This window comes from Tripterygium wilfordii, chromosome 11, assembly GCF_013401445.1.
Source record: "Tripterygium wilfordii isolate XIE 37 chromosome 11, ASM1340144v1, whole genome shotgun sequence".
Lineage (NCBI taxonomy): Eukaryota > Viridiplantae > Streptophyta > Magnoliopsida > Celastrales > Celastraceae > Tripterygium > Tripterygium wilfordii.
The window spans coordinates 622,033-637,067 of record NC_052242.1 but is presented as its reverse complement, the minus strand read 5'-3'; the positions used below and the strand labels follow the sequence as shown (position 1 = coordinate 637,067).

Here is a 15,035-nt window from a genome sequence, read left to right as displayed (position 1 = left end):
GCTGTGTAAACATGAAGTCAGATCGTCAAAACATCCAATAGGAATTTGAAAATGAGATAAATCTATCGAATCATAATTTCACAAATAAATATCTAAACTAATTGATTCGAATTCCCAACCTGGTTTGAACTTCTAACCTCGAACATCGTACTCACTAAGTACCCTAAATAATTTAACCAACTAGACTATCGTCAAAGAATTTTTCAAATTTGGTATAAAAGCTCGGAGGGCATGCATGTTGATTATGATTCTTCCTCTTGTTTTGGTAATTTTTTGTCAGGGGTCCTAAACAGGTTTTATTCAGGTTTAAAAGAGTACTGTACTGTGTTTCTTTTTTCCTACAGGGCATTTAAATGGCATAACGTACGAGCTTTGCAAGAACTAGTTAGCATTCCATTGTAAATCTAGATGCATAATCTCATATCATATGTCTGAATGAACTAATTATTCAGTCTATTACACTAACATCAGTCCAAAGACACTACAGAAAATGCAGCACAACACATTATTCCAACAGTAATCCGAATGCAACTGTAAAAACAAATTTTCTTCCAAGTTCAGACAGGCGAATATTCTATCACTGTCACCGAACGACTGCACGACTATCCTTAATATCCATCTCTAGTCATCAGATCTCACCTATAAATCAAATGCAGCCACAATCAGAGAAGAAGCTAAGGTGCAAAAATAGAAGGGAACAAGTGAACTAAGCATCAACAGCAAATCTCATCATCAATAACCAAGAAACATACGGAAGGTGAACGAGATGGAGATCGACTTGGACTCCTGCTGCGACCCCAGTGTGGACTGGGTTTCTCTTGACTTCTACTCACTTCTTTACTACGACGATGCTGCATAACAGATTAATAATGTCTTCAAATGTGTTGGGAAATGTAATAAAATTTAATCACACTATGGACGGAGGTCAAAACACATGAAAATTAAACTATTACACTTACAGACTCAAGTGGAGATTTGGATCTTGAGAGTGATCTGCAAGAATATCCAGAAACAACCCAATTCAATATCCACAACTGTTTTCTAAAGCATTGATCAAAAGCCTCAAAGCCAGTTCACCTCAAAGAGTGACAAAATCAAAAACAAAAAAAAAAGACCACTAATCTTTAGCAGCTGCAAGCATGAGCTAATTATATCTCTATATAACTTCGGAATTCAGTAATGAACTTTTCAAAGCTGATCATGAATTTTAAATGTAACCACATATTCAAGATGAACCACTACAGTTGTATGTGCAAGATACCAAAAGAAAGAGAAATTCCCTACAGTATTACCACATCCAACGACAATTTGAGGACAAGCAATGCTGAACATACTCAAAATTTCCTCCCGATTCTAGATGGTCATAACAGTAGCAATTAGATCACGGTAATCTGGCTTGAAAAAGAGACCATCCATCTAAGTATCGTTCCAGTCAAGCAATGGCTAGTGCATCATGCATAACATAACAGAATCATCAGACCATTTAATGTTTTCTAGAGGTGCTGACAAAATTATAATTACCTCAAGACCCAAAAGAGGTGCAAGCACCTGAGAACCACATCACATCAAGTATCTATTGAATTCCCAGGTCGCTGCACAAAGAAGATCTAGCATGGATACCAGGCAGCCTCAACCGCCCCCTACCTTTGAACATTGAAAGAGATGTAAAGAAAATTGGAAAATTGTGTAGCAATCCGCTGAGCTATAAAAGGGGTGACTATAAACTCAGGACACTATAACAAGATTTCATATCCTATCCTATCCGTATGTTCATCAAGAAAGTTTAAATCAGGTAAAAGATGTAAAAAAACGTTCATTAAAATTGAAGTCTTTACAACTTTAAAGTCGTGAAAATATGGGTAATCCAGAAAGTGTGCCCTTGTCATCACGAATTCATGATACCAGAAGAAATCACGAATAAGCAAATCAAAAACTCTTCAAGAGCATTAAAAACCAAGGAAGTCGCCAAAAAAGTCAAAAGTAGCCAAAGGCTTTGACACAAAATCAGGAAGATGCCAAACAAAAGGAAGCTAATACATCAGCTAAGTTGAATAGTGAAAAAACAGACAGTGGTGAAAATGAGCCAGGAGAAGGTGGTAAGATAAATCTTGACTGGAAGTCGGTTAAAAATGACTCAAAATTAATAGCTTCAAAAGCTAAACCCAGTTCCTCCCATGCCATTCGTGTCATAAGACAGCGCCAGCAACAACTCATCAGCATAGTTAAAATGACCAATAGTTACAGTTTCAGAAGCTAGCTTAGGTCCTCAACATAATTTTTTTAAGGAAAAAAAGAGTTGGGCAACGGCAATCCAAGCCAAGCCCCAAGCACATGATGATTAATAAGCACTTGAACTTTTGGCATGGACTATCCTACAAAATCTAGCATGTACAAAGTGAGTATCATTGTAACCCACTCTTTCAGAATTCTCATGAAAGCCAAAAACATTCATACTTCGACGAATTGCCATTAAGAAACATTTTTTGAAAATGATCCCAAAAGGTCTTGGCAACATGTTTGGGCTTTCCCAGAGCAGATAAAGATTTTAGCCAATGAAATAAACTGATCCCATAATGCTTTAGGATTCAACTTGTATAGAACCATGCAACACCCATGCACAACAGAATGGCCTACATTTAGACAATATTCACAATACATGTGCACAACAAAATGGCTTACAATACTAGGCAAGGTTTCACACTTCCTTCTCCCAAGGGAAGCAAATTCACATAAAGTCCAATGATGAAAAAATGTTTAATATATCAATTATTTCAATCCACTGTTCTCTCTTTAGTGTTCTTTTGCAGTCCTTGTTTATTTCATAGTATAATTTAAACCTATGGACTGATGGGAAAAATGTGATTTTAGCATGCAGGTAAAAGAAAATAATATTGCATATAGAAAATCCATAAGAAAACACCAAATAAAAACACTGTTGAGAGGTGAGTATTCCTACATAATGTAAGACAAAGAATGCTGCATATGCCTACCTTGAAACAGAGCGGGACGATGATCCTGCAGCAGACCTTGAAGAAAAGGATCTTGGGGACTTGCTGCAAAACAACTCACTCTTAATACAATAACAAACTAGGCAAGGGGGTAACAATTTATTCTAGCCAATGTTACTAAAGCACACCTCCTACTCCTGTAACTATAGCTTGGGCTGCGACTGAGGCTTCGGCTGCGGCTTCGCGACATATATGGACTACGACTTGAATCATACTCCCTCACCTAGGTGAGGGAAACAGAGAAGTACAATCAGCATAATAGCAAGTACTTCAAGGAACGAGTAGCAGAGAATAAATTATCCATACCCGTACGTAAGCCTGAGAATAGGCATTCCGAAACTCAGACCTATCAAGTTTCCTGATCTAAAAAAGGAAACAAACAAAATAGACAGTCAACAAAAAGCCCAACACCAACGAAGCATAGTCTGAACTATACCATAAGAATCACAAAATCATGAGAACTATCATGTGCAAATCTTCTAACTTACAGCATACTTCATATCATCATAGTTGGTATAATCTACAACTCCTGCCATCCCTGAAAATGTTACAGTAGACATGAATGAAACACCATCTATATAGACTAGTTTCAGAACAAGACAATGCAACTGCAATATAACCTACATATAGGTTACAAACTTACAATGCATCCCACTCATGAAAGTATACATCACATCTATTTCAAAAAAACTTACAATCAAAGAGGACAAGATAAGGAGCATCCATCTCCCGACCAAGAACACAAACATGGACTGAAATAACGGGACATTCTACTATACAATATGAAAAGATAACAGATTCCTTGATTCCTCCTTGGAATGAAATGGTGCTCAAAAGAGACATCTATTAAAGAAATTGAATAGTAAACAACAGGTTAGAGTAATCCGCCATCAAGTACTTATATGATGGCTCATGAATCAGAATTACAAGTTTATGGATTAGGAATTTGGGGTTTGAAAAACATCTGTGACCATACAAAAATTAAAGAAATTGAATGGTACACAACAGATTAGAGTAATCCGCCAGCAAGTACTTATATGATGGTCGACGATTCAGAATTACGAGTTTATGGATTAGAAATTTGATGTCTGAAAAACATCTGTGACCATACAAAAATTAAAGAAATTGAATGGTACACAACGGATTAGAGTAATCCGCCAGCAAGTAGCCAAGTACTTATATGATGGTCGACGATTCAGAATTACAAGTTTATGGATTAGAAATTTGGGGTTTGAAAAACATCTGTGACCATACAAAAATCAAGTTCAGTGAAAAAAAAAAGAAGCAGCTTGACAAAGTTTGTCTTGGATCAAAGAAACTCACATTCGTGAGCATTACCTGAGTGAGAGAGATACAGAAACACTACTGATGGGATGAAGCTTGGGTTTGATATGGCAAAAATTCTTTGGTAGTAGCTTATTACAATGCAGTAAATAGATAAGCATATGAAGTGCAGCAGGTATTGATTCTAGGACCAAGGTTAGGTAACTAGTTACTGAAGGATTTCTTTAGAGGTAGAAACAGCGACAAACGAAGGCGATCTTTTATCTGAAGGCTAGAAATAAAGCAGAAACCAGCCCTAAAAACCAAATAGATGTTGAGTCAATGTTTTGGAAGGTTGGACAGGCAGGAGCTAGAGGAACATAATCCACACCACGCGCAGCTCTAAACCAACAAATTAAGAAGGGAAATATGCCGGAAAGCAAATAACTCTAATAACTTTTTGTTCTGTATGAAAGAAAACATTATAGATTCAACTTACCACCATGATCACGGAACACTTCAGAGAAACAAACATCACCAGCTTTGCGCATATGATCCTGATCATTAACACAAATTATCAGAGATGAATTAATAATGCACGCTAACCCTCATTAAAATAGGCAAGTTATACCCCATCACTGTACGCATATTAATAAAACTTTCACCAGGAAAAAGTATCAAGTTCACCTTAAGGTCTTGCCATGAAGCAGAATGAGGCAACCCAGACACTAAAACTGCATGATGCAAGAACACAACATTAATCACTAAGCACCTAATGAAAACAACAATGTGGATCAAAAGCAAACCTACCGCGATAGTCTGTGCGCCTGGAATGTCCGCGGCTGCTACTGCTACCACTGTAACTACTATAGTGATCAATTGGTGATGACCTTCGCCTACCATGAGCAAGTTCAACCTGTAAGGTGATGCAAATCACAGAATCAACACAACACCGGTCCAGCGATGGATATTTTAAAGATACAGAAAAAAGATTAGCAAGTATCGAATGAATACTAACCCGTAACCGAAATCCATCATAATCATACCCATCTCGGCCATAAATTGCATCATCAGCATCACGAGGATCCTCAAACTGCAAAATACGAATCGTTAAAAGAACTATAGAATGAAAAAGGTAATCACTAATTCATCTACAAGTTCCAAAATCCGTTGAAATGTGCAAACTAGGTAAATGTGTAGACTATTGAAAAAAAATAATTGTCAAGTCCCCGAGCTGTAAATCCAAAACTTACCTCCACAAAAGCATAGCCAGGGGGTCGTCGTGGGATCTTCAAATCAATATCAACAATGGGTCCATACTGCATTCAGGAAGCAAACATAAAAAGTGATAGTAGACAAACAGCAGTTTGCTAAAGATAAAAACATAACTAACCCATTAACAAGTGAATGTGAATCTATGGTTTACTCGCAGCAGACTAAACAATAAGCTCTTATTCAGAGCAAACTTGTCTGTTTTAGATCCAAGGTGACCAAAGACTCGGTCTTTTCACTAACAATGAGAGACCAAAACAAATAAAAAGGATACCTTGTAGAACAAATCTTCGACTTCTCTCGTTCGAGTATCGCCCGGGAGATTGCCAACATAGATGGTGTGGCTTGAACGGCGACTCATTTTTTCCGCTGTTATAGCGCAAACATCAGTTGCAATAGTTCACATATATCGAAACCATAAACCAATATAAATCTAATTTTCAAAACAAAAATGGCTAATTCATATCAGAAAATTAAACCAATTCAATGAATTAAAATCAATGAATTTCCGCCAATACAATAATTTATACGTTGCCGATAAACATTACCAAATAATTAAAAAAAGAACAAGAACTGATGCCTGAAACTCGGTAGCTAGTATAAGAACAAAAAACAATGAAAGGAAATCAGAGAGTGCGAAGAAATGGAAGACATAGCATGTGAGAATTGGAAAGAGAGAGAGAGAACTTACCTCCTTTGCAGAGTCTGCGATGGAACGAAGGCCACTCCTGAGAGAAAGGACTTGGATTCTTCTGGAAGGATACGTGGCCTTTGAATTGGCGGTTTTCAGTTTTATAAGGACACTATTGTCTGCCACCACGTGTAGGGTTTGATCGTCCACTATTGCTGTAGAGAGAAGAAAGCGGGCCGGGCTTATCGGGGCTTTGATATGCCATAGGCTCGGCCCGTTGTATTCTTAACAGGACTGTGCTCAATTGGGCCTAAAATCTCCTAGTTAGGGCTTGGATCGTAAAAATCTCGAGCCCGGCCCGTCCCGCCTGTTTCATGACTCATTCTTGGGCCACCGAACCGATCCAATTAATTCAAACTGTATCGCTGAGAATGAGGCCGAGGAAGAAGATTAGAACAGTTTCTTTATGGAAGGGCTTTCTTGTTGGCTAGTTTGTCAGAATATTCTAATTTTCTTCACACTGAAATCATTGTCTGCCTTTTACAATTTTGATTATTTGCCTCGACATTCAGTATTGCCATTGTTGGATTTGGAAGACTGCCGCTTTAAGTTATAATAGTGATCATTGGTTTTGATTGGCAATGTGTTTGCACCTGCCAAACCTAATGATTTAGGCTAGAACGTTGTTCCATAGTTTTTATTTCTTAACAAATGCGCTGTGTTTGGACAAAAAGTGTTTCATCGTCTTGTGTCTTGCGATATCATCGCACTACAGTGAGTTCAAAGTTGAAGCTATTGGCAGCTATTTCTATTCCCGACACAACATAATTGATGCATTTTCGGTGTCAAATTTTGTACTTTTAAAAAATAAATTCATCAAAAATGAATTTATATCAATAAAAAATATTCAGTTTTACCTCATTTCATCAATTTTCAGTGACTGGACACACACTTTTAGTTACAGTAACTCACCTCATAACAACAGTTTCAAAGCTCGCCTCACATTACCGTAAAAGGTAAAAAAAAAAAAAAAAAAAAAACACACTCTTGATGATCAACTAACAGCAACAGGATTAGTCTATGATTTCAGTACATAATGCGATAACAATACGCGAAAGTTGCATTCTTTTGGTTGTAGTATTTGAGTGTATTTCATTCTATTTTTCTTGGTAAGTTGTCAAACATGTTGAGACTACAGAGCTTATGATCATAATTGGGGTTCAGATCCTTGTCAGAGATTTTGCAGGAACCACCATAAAGCAAGGGAGTTAAATTCTTCCCTACTAAAGATAGGGAATCATATCTACATTGGGACTCACTCTGCTCACCCCAAAACCAACACAAAACTTATTCACCATCTCTTCCTCACTAAATTTACTCATAAAAACTTCCCGTCCAACACGCAACCAAAACGTGCAGTCTCTCTTTCTCTCTCTCTCTTTGCCCAAGACCCCACTCCTCTTCTTCCATTCAATCTTTCACCTCTGCATGCCATCAGTTCTTGGTCAAAAGTTCTATCATCCATTCATAAGGGAACATCATTGACAAGTGGCTTGTGTCACAGGGTATTTGAAAATTTTGCTCCATAATTGATTAACTGGTTGTGGCATTTTTTCAAACACTCTATGTGCATTGATGATTTCATAGAGAAAAAAGTCCATTATGATCAATTTCTCTCTCAAGAAAGGGTTATAAACTTACCAATTCATAACGAAATCCATGAAAATCTGGAAGAACTTAGAAGTTTCAAGATAAATCTGTAAAAAGATGGTGTTGTGGTCTATTTGGCGGCAGAAAGTATTGAACAAAAATGACCCAATTCATACGTAAACAGTAATAATATTGGCAACTAATCAAATAAGCAATTGAGCAAACAGGGCAAGTATAAGATTCACTGTACCCTGTGTCAAACTCAAGGTCAAATCTATCCTGGCTTTTAAGACTCCAAATCCCCACTTCAGACAAACATTGGTGTAGCCCACGTTGTCATTTGATTGGTTAGTGATTCTCACTCTCACAAACAGTGATTTACATTAATTTCCACTCAGGGTTAATTCCTGAAATTTTTTTGTTTCCTCTTCTTTTCACTTGAAAAGTCCAACCAAGAACGGGGGGCATGGATTCAACACTTTGAAATTACTTTGATTTGCTTTTACTGATATACACACACATAATGGACTAGGTCTTTAAAGAATGCCCACTTCAAGACTCAATCTCTCGTCCTTAACTCTTTCTCTCTCCCTTGGAAAAAGTTGTATATAAATAAGTGGCTAGCTAGGCTTTCTTTACATCTCAAACGACTAACACTCATGGTGAACATTGAAGAAGAAGAAGAAAGTAGTGTAATGGGCGTATACATGGGTGAGTAGCTCTTGCTGGAGAAGCAGGGCACGTGCAAAGTATCTCATGTATGTGAGTTGTGCACGTGCTCTCCTGCTCCAACATGGGTTTCTCACCCCCTCTCTATCTTTCTCTTGCGAGTTTCATCAACAATTTGTGCTTCTTTGGGTCTTCTTTGGGATCATGATCACTGATCAGGATGGTAATGCTATATAATTATATACTATTATTCAGTCCCCATGCATTATCTTTGTTCTTTTTTCCTGGGTATGTGCGTGCATGCATGCATGGCTATGTTGTTGAGAATTTGATGTTCCAATGGATACCATATGGTAATTCCAAGTCTAAATACTTGTTAAAACGACTGTTCTACACTTCTAATGTCCTTTTTAAGTCGCCAAGTCATTATCTTATCTTTGTCTAGAGTAAGTTGGTGTGAATTCTACTGCTAATCATCAGCTTTGGTTCTCAGGCTATAATTAAGCAAATTAATTCTCGGAATGAAAAGGAAAAATAAACAAGAAATGGTAATTAACCGGCTAATTAAAGCAATGTAGTTGCTGCCGAAGAGGGTTACTTCAGTCACGCCAGTTTTAACCCCTAGTTGCTACTATGGTTGTTGACGGTCGAGCCATAGATAAATTTTTTTTTTATTTTTGATTTTTTGACATAAATTTATTATTATCGATTTTTCAGTTATTAGCCGGTTTTTCAGTTATTATTATCTTTGATTATCGGTTGATTCGATCATGAACGGCAATTTCTGACAGTACTAGCTGCTTGCTTGCTACTGTCTAATTGCCCAATTAATTACAATATTAACCCTTTTATCTTGTATTTTAGATAATCATGAGTCAGCTTTGACCAATCCAGATGATGCAACACCAAGTAAGCAAGGGTACTTGGTCTGTCAGACTCTCTAGCTCTTACACTCTTGCTACGCATATTAGGGTACGGCTAAGGAACATAAACTAGTAGAGATCAAGAAACAGCACCCACACGCGTCTGCAGAGCCTCTGTCCAATTTGGCAGACTAGCCAAAGTGAGTTAATGTTATGATCTTTTTACTCTGCCATTTCCCTTAGAAAGTGGGGGGTCTTCTTGTTGTAGAAGCAATTAGACAATCAAAGCTTTTTGGGGTGACAGGCTATTTAGAGGGTGTTGGAAATTGAGATTATATGCACAGATGGGCAGACAAGAAAGGGCCACTGCCAAATCCAAGAACCTTAAATTGCAAGTAAACATGGCAGGGATGGATGACAAGAATATATCCTCACCCTCTTTGGGAGAGTACTTTCTTTGTCTTTCTAGTTTTTACACGCAATGCACGAATCTCTATGGCCTTCTTGTTCATGTGTATGGTATATGATTGTACATCTCACATGCCCTAATTTAGTTCAACCCCACCCCCTGCCAAGATTCTTCAACTTGTTACTTATTTTTTTTAATAAAAAAACCACTCATCATGCCTTTCCAACAATTGAGTCTGCGTGAACTTCGGATCATCAGTATAGTTCATACCACATTGATGATAAGTAAGATTGGGTTGAAATTCATACATGTAGAGGTCCAAAAGTTTGACAAACCCATGGAATCAAAATTGCATAACAAAATATCACATCTGGTTGGTTTGAACTCCTTATCTCACGTGTTGTACACCCTAAATCCGGATAGATAATCAATTATTAAAGTGGTTAATCTTGTTACATACAAAAATGATAAAAATCTCAGTGATAATCATTCAAAAAACATCAAAACAGTGTGTGACATGCATTCATTGGATATGGTTTTCAATGGGTCTCTTGCTATGATGTCATCACACCCAATGAATGCATGTCACACACTGTTCAGAAGTTTTTGTGATAGTTATTACTAGTGTCTCTAGCTTTGTTGTTTCACATATCTACATCTTTGTCCCCTCAGGGCCCTTGGGCCTGATCTTTTGAGCGGCCTGAGCCTACTATTGTGTTTTGCCCTCACTCTTGACAACATCAATGAGGCCGTGGGGCAGGCCTTCTAGACCTACTATTGTGTTCGGTCCTCACTCTTGGACAACATCAACGAGGCCAGGGAGTGGGCCTCATCTTCATCTTGAGCCAGATGTCTCTGCTATTGTGCTTGGTCCTCTCTTTTGGAGAACGTCAACCAGAGGCCAGAGCCAGGAAGCAGGCCGCACTCTTGGGCCTCATCTTTAGGACTTATTTGTGAGCTCAAAACCGTTTGGCCCAGCTTTGCCTAATGATCCTATCTGACCACACTGAAATCTTCCATGGGAGAAATTGAGATGGTGATGTTTACGACGGTCGACGGTGGAGAACATCTTTTAAGTTTTAACAAACACAAACCCAAAAGCATTGATTTGGACTTTGGAATTTGGATCTGGATCCTATTGGGCTTGGGCCCATGCAACTGCTTAACTAATATCTGGAGCCTCAAGGCTCAACATTTTTTCACAGCTTTGATTCTTGCGAGAGCCTTCTCTCCTTGCTTGCAAGACCGAAACAAACGAATCTCCGACTCCGAGTAAGCAATTCAGGTCAGATTCATCGCCTTCTTTATTCGTATAGATACATGTATCTATTGAATTGTGACTAACAAGTCTTCCTAAGATTCGTCCCTAAGTAGAGAGAAAAGGAGAGGAATAAAAGATGTTTTGTATGTTATCACTCTCAAGTGTTCGACGAAATGTTTCAATGGGAACACGAGTGTTGCAATAGGGATTTTTATGATTTGGTTCGTTATAAAATAATTTTTCTTAATTTTTTTTTTCGTTACTAGTAGTTCGAGTCCTATTATTTCTTTTTAATGGTGATTGACTGATTGTGAATGAGTTTGTTAATCTCTGCAATGTAACGCCCCGTCCTTAATTCTCCTGTGCCTAGCTGAGCCTGGTTGCTTAGCAGGGTTTGTGTTTGCTGAGGAGCGCTAGCTTAAAGTAAAGCTCTTACTTATGGTTGATTGAATAGCCTGCTTCCTTTACCCGGAGAGTAGACTACCGACTTTTATTAGGCAACCTCTTCCATTGATCAAGTTGAGTTAACCAAGCAAACTGTGAATGTCTTTAAAATGGGGGAAACTGAAAAAATTAGGCCACAAGCTCGCTTCCAGCAGCTTGTTTTGAAAGACCTGTATGGCTATGCTAGTAACTCTTTCCACCAGTTATTGGACATTTTACATACTGTTACTGAACTGGGTATCTTGTACCCTGTTGGGTTTTCGTTTTAATACTGGGTTCATTGTAAATTAACGTACTTTGGGTGGTTGGTTGTTGGAGCGTGGTATAACAAGGGGGCTGGTCTGTAAAATTTTAATCCATATAAGAAGTGGCTAAAATGATAAAGATGTTTTTGGATCTTGCTTATGTCTCTGCTGTTGTCTAGGTCCTCTGATAAGTGTAATTACATACTTATATGCTTCTTAGTGCTCGCTTGTTATTGCTCCAACATTGATGATAGTATGATACTTGGCCTATAAAGTTGTAAAATATCTCAGTTAAAATAAATCATCTGGGTGATGAGATTGGTTTTTTTTAACAGACTAACTTTTATGGATCATAGAGATAGTGCTGGTCTCTTATAACATTATGTTAAATTGATGCACCTGCTTTGTGTTTTTTCTCAAAGGGACTCACTCTATGCATATGGATTGGACTTTAGAGCTGTTGTTAACGCATACATTGTTGTGTGGCAATAATTTTTTTTTACTTTTCCTACTTCTGTCTTTAGGAATGCGAGTTTTTGGCTATGATATTGGAAACTTGCTAATTTGCTATATACCACTGCTGAAAGTAGTTTTAAAGTCAAATTAGGAATTCCATGTCATATGGGACTCATGGGTGGAATTCATTGCTGGGAGCACTAAACTGGGTTGAAATCTTGAGGTCATTATCCAAGATCTTGTTTTTGCCAATATTGGATGAACCTACAAATAAATCCTTTGTCTCATTATTAGGGTGGGTAAGCACTTTCATTGTGATTGCTTTGGATGAAATTCTCGTTCAAAGGTGAATTATATGATTTCATCCAAAGATGATAATTGCAATTGGGTACCTATAGTAATAGGCTAATAGCTCATTAGGTGGAGCTGTTTCTTACAAATATAATGTCCTGGAAATTCCAACCTTGCTAAACTTATATCTGCATTCAGAGTCTTGGTATGGAATTACAGATGTATCAGCAATCCCTAGCACAAGTTGCATCATGCATATGGAAACCATGTGATTTGAAGTCCCTCAAAAAGTGGCCTTAAAGCTTCTCATTTAATACTTGAATGCTCTTCATTTTCCTCTAAGTGCTTCGGTTTGGATATACTGAGCATCTGAATTTTTCTCTTTTGTTTTAATTTCTTGTTACCCTCTCTGTGGAACTTTTGAATTATAATCAAGGCCAATAGAAGTAAAAATCAGTGCTTCTTAGTGTGAAGTCTTTTATTGTTTATTTGTTTTGATACATAAAAGTTTATTCTCTATAATTCTATGTTTTTTCTATTGCCAAGTAGAGAGTAGAGATGGTGATTCCACCACCAGTTCGACTGCCTGCAATCACAAAGTTTCTTAAACCCTATGTCCTAAGGATGCATTTTACGAACAATTTCGTAAATGCTCAAGTGATACATTCTCCAACCGCCACTGTGGCGTCTTCTGCGAGCTCACAGGAGAAGGCCCTGAGAGCAAGCATGGAGAATACAAGAGATGTGGCAGCTGCTGCCAAGATTGGGAAGATACTGGGGGAGCGACTCCTACTCAAGGGCATTCCTGCAGTTACTATCTTCTATAAGAGAGAACAGAAATATCATGGGAAGGTGAAGGCTGTGATCGATTCTTTGAGGGAAGTAGGTGTGAAACTTCTTTAGATTGGGTAACAGCTAGATAAAACTGGAGAACTTAATAGCTGCTCTTCCTTTGTTGTGAAAGGATTTGTCTAAGCTCTTCTTGGGATAATAAACTACCTGGTTTGCTTGTGTCCGGATTCTCTGTTGTGATAATGCTTTTCATTATTCTGGGTAGTTTTCTTATGATGAATGCTTTATTGTTACTTCCTCCCTCCATGCATTCTGAGCAACCCCAATATGGGTTTGTTTCCTCCCTACTGCTCATTCTTCTTTTTGTGTGGGCTTGAAATTGGGCCTAGGCAGGCAAGGGGGATCGCAGCCCAATTATAAGAATGTAAGCCTCTAGTAAAATGAGCAAGGCTTAGCCATTTGTCTCCTGAACCCATTTTTGTCTACAAGGTTTTAAACAGGAATATTGTGTTTTACTATTCCTTAAACTAATCCTTCAATAATTGGATAGTTAGGCAAATTCCCAGCATTGATTTGGACAACCTTGACCTTGAAGGCTTGGGAAGTAGACAGAATGGCAATATAGTGCAAATTGAATGGTCAAGATCACCGCTTTCTCCATCAAAACTAATGAATTACAAGCCCACGGCACTTCCAATGAGGAAGTGGGGCCTCAACCCTCAAACAAAGACAAAACATTTGTGGGTGGAGTCTTTGAGTACATAGACGTTAGACGCCAGTAATGATCCGAATTGTATCACTGATTGGAGGATCCGCGACTTAATTAATTATGCATCTCTTGGTCTTGGTATGTGTACGCAGTGTCAAGCTCATCATCCTAATCATGATTTCTTGATTCGTTGGCGAGAAGGTGATCAACTGATCATCCTCAACATGGCCTCATAATGGAAACATTTACCTGATGCCCTCGTGGAGCAATCCTACATGGCGATTGGGTGATAGCCTAATGATTAATTTATCAATCAAATTCGTATGAATTTGAAAGATTTCGAGTTCAATTCTCGTTAAAAACAATGACTTTGTGGCCATGTGTTAATCCAATTTATCTTGTCATCAGATGAAAAGTTCCTATACGTGCCAGTATTTCTTTGTTTTTCTTGTTGTTTGGTTTGTTTCTTTGCGTAGCTAGTTTTCAAAAGACCTCACTCATTTAAAAAAACGAAAATCATAAAGATTTTATCAGTTGATGTCTTAATTCTCTCATCTGTTGAGATAGATACACATGATATGAGTGTCAATCTCGAACTCACATAATCCACATTAAATCATATACATATCACATATAATTTAACAGTTGAAATAATTGAAATAGCAACAATGCCTATCACTACTAGGAAAAAAGTACGCGCAAATGTTGATTAAATTATTCATATTAAAGGCCACAAAGAATCCTATGGAGTCACCTTGAAATTCTTTGAAAACTTGTGCCCTTTTGTTACTTATTGGAGATAAAGTAAGGAGTGTTAGGTACTTTCACACGAAATGGGCCAGTCACGTGACAATCACGTGTCAGTCTCTCTACATTTAGATGACTATATGAGTAGGCTCTCCGAGTCTTTGGGCCCCAAACCTGTCATGTTCGACCTTATCCCATTACGTGCCTCAAGATCCACTAGCCACGCTTTCGCATAAGATCAACGGTCCAGATCACTCAGTATTCGATAGAATTGTTCGACATTTAAGGCCTCACACTCCTCTTTAAATATCTGCACCAATTCATA

The 15,035-nt window shown here is 37.9% G+C and overlaps 2 protein-coding genes across 5 annotated transcripts; one reads left to right on the top strand and one right to left on the bottom strand.

Annotated features, from left to right (window-relative positions):
• Window positions 1–385: 385 nt before the first annotated feature.
• LOC120009020 (serine/arginine-rich splicing factor SR30-like) lies at window positions 386–6,339 on the bottom strand. Of its 4 annotated transcripts, none has more exons than XM_038859444.1 (14): window positions 6,235–6,339; window positions 5,818–5,912; window positions 5,525–5,590; window positions 5,290–5,364; window positions 5,082–5,187; window positions 4,959–5,005; window positions 4,771–4,828; window positions 3,497–3,546; window positions 3,315–3,371; window positions 3,137–3,231; window positions 2,991–3,053; window positions 960–993; window positions 753–851; window positions 386–639 (listed from the first exon to the last, which is right to left on the bottom strand). In XM_038859444.1, the coding sequence occupies exons 2-14, from the start codon at window positions 5,902–5,904 to the stop codon at window positions 622–624; spliced, it is 855 nt and encodes a 284-aa protein (XP_038715372.1). In that variant the 5' UTR covers window positions 5,905–5,912; window positions 6,235–6,339; the 3' UTR covers window positions 386–621. The 4 variants fall into 4 exon arrangements, 3 of the variants coding, with proteins under 3 accessions (XP_038715372.1, XP_038715374.1, XP_038715375.1); XM_038859446.1 differs by having other exon boundaries at window positions 6,238–6,304; XM_038859447.1 differs by lacking the exon at window positions 6,235–6,339 and adding an exon at window positions 6,092–6,223.
• Window positions 6,340–10,918: 4,579 nt separating this feature from the next.
• On the top strand, window positions 10,919–13,527 carry LOC120009021 (50S ribosomal protein L18). Its single transcript, XM_038859448.1, has 2 exons — window positions 10,919–11,050; window positions 13,012–13,527. Exon 2 carries the CDS (start codon window positions 13,021–13,023, stop codon window positions 13,363–13,365), a length of 345 nt encoding a protein of 114 aa, XP_038715376.1. The 5' UTR covers window positions 10,919–11,050; window positions 13,012–13,020; the 3' UTR covers window positions 13,366–13,527.
• The last annotated feature ends 1,508 nt before the right edge of the window (window positions 13,528–15,035 follow it).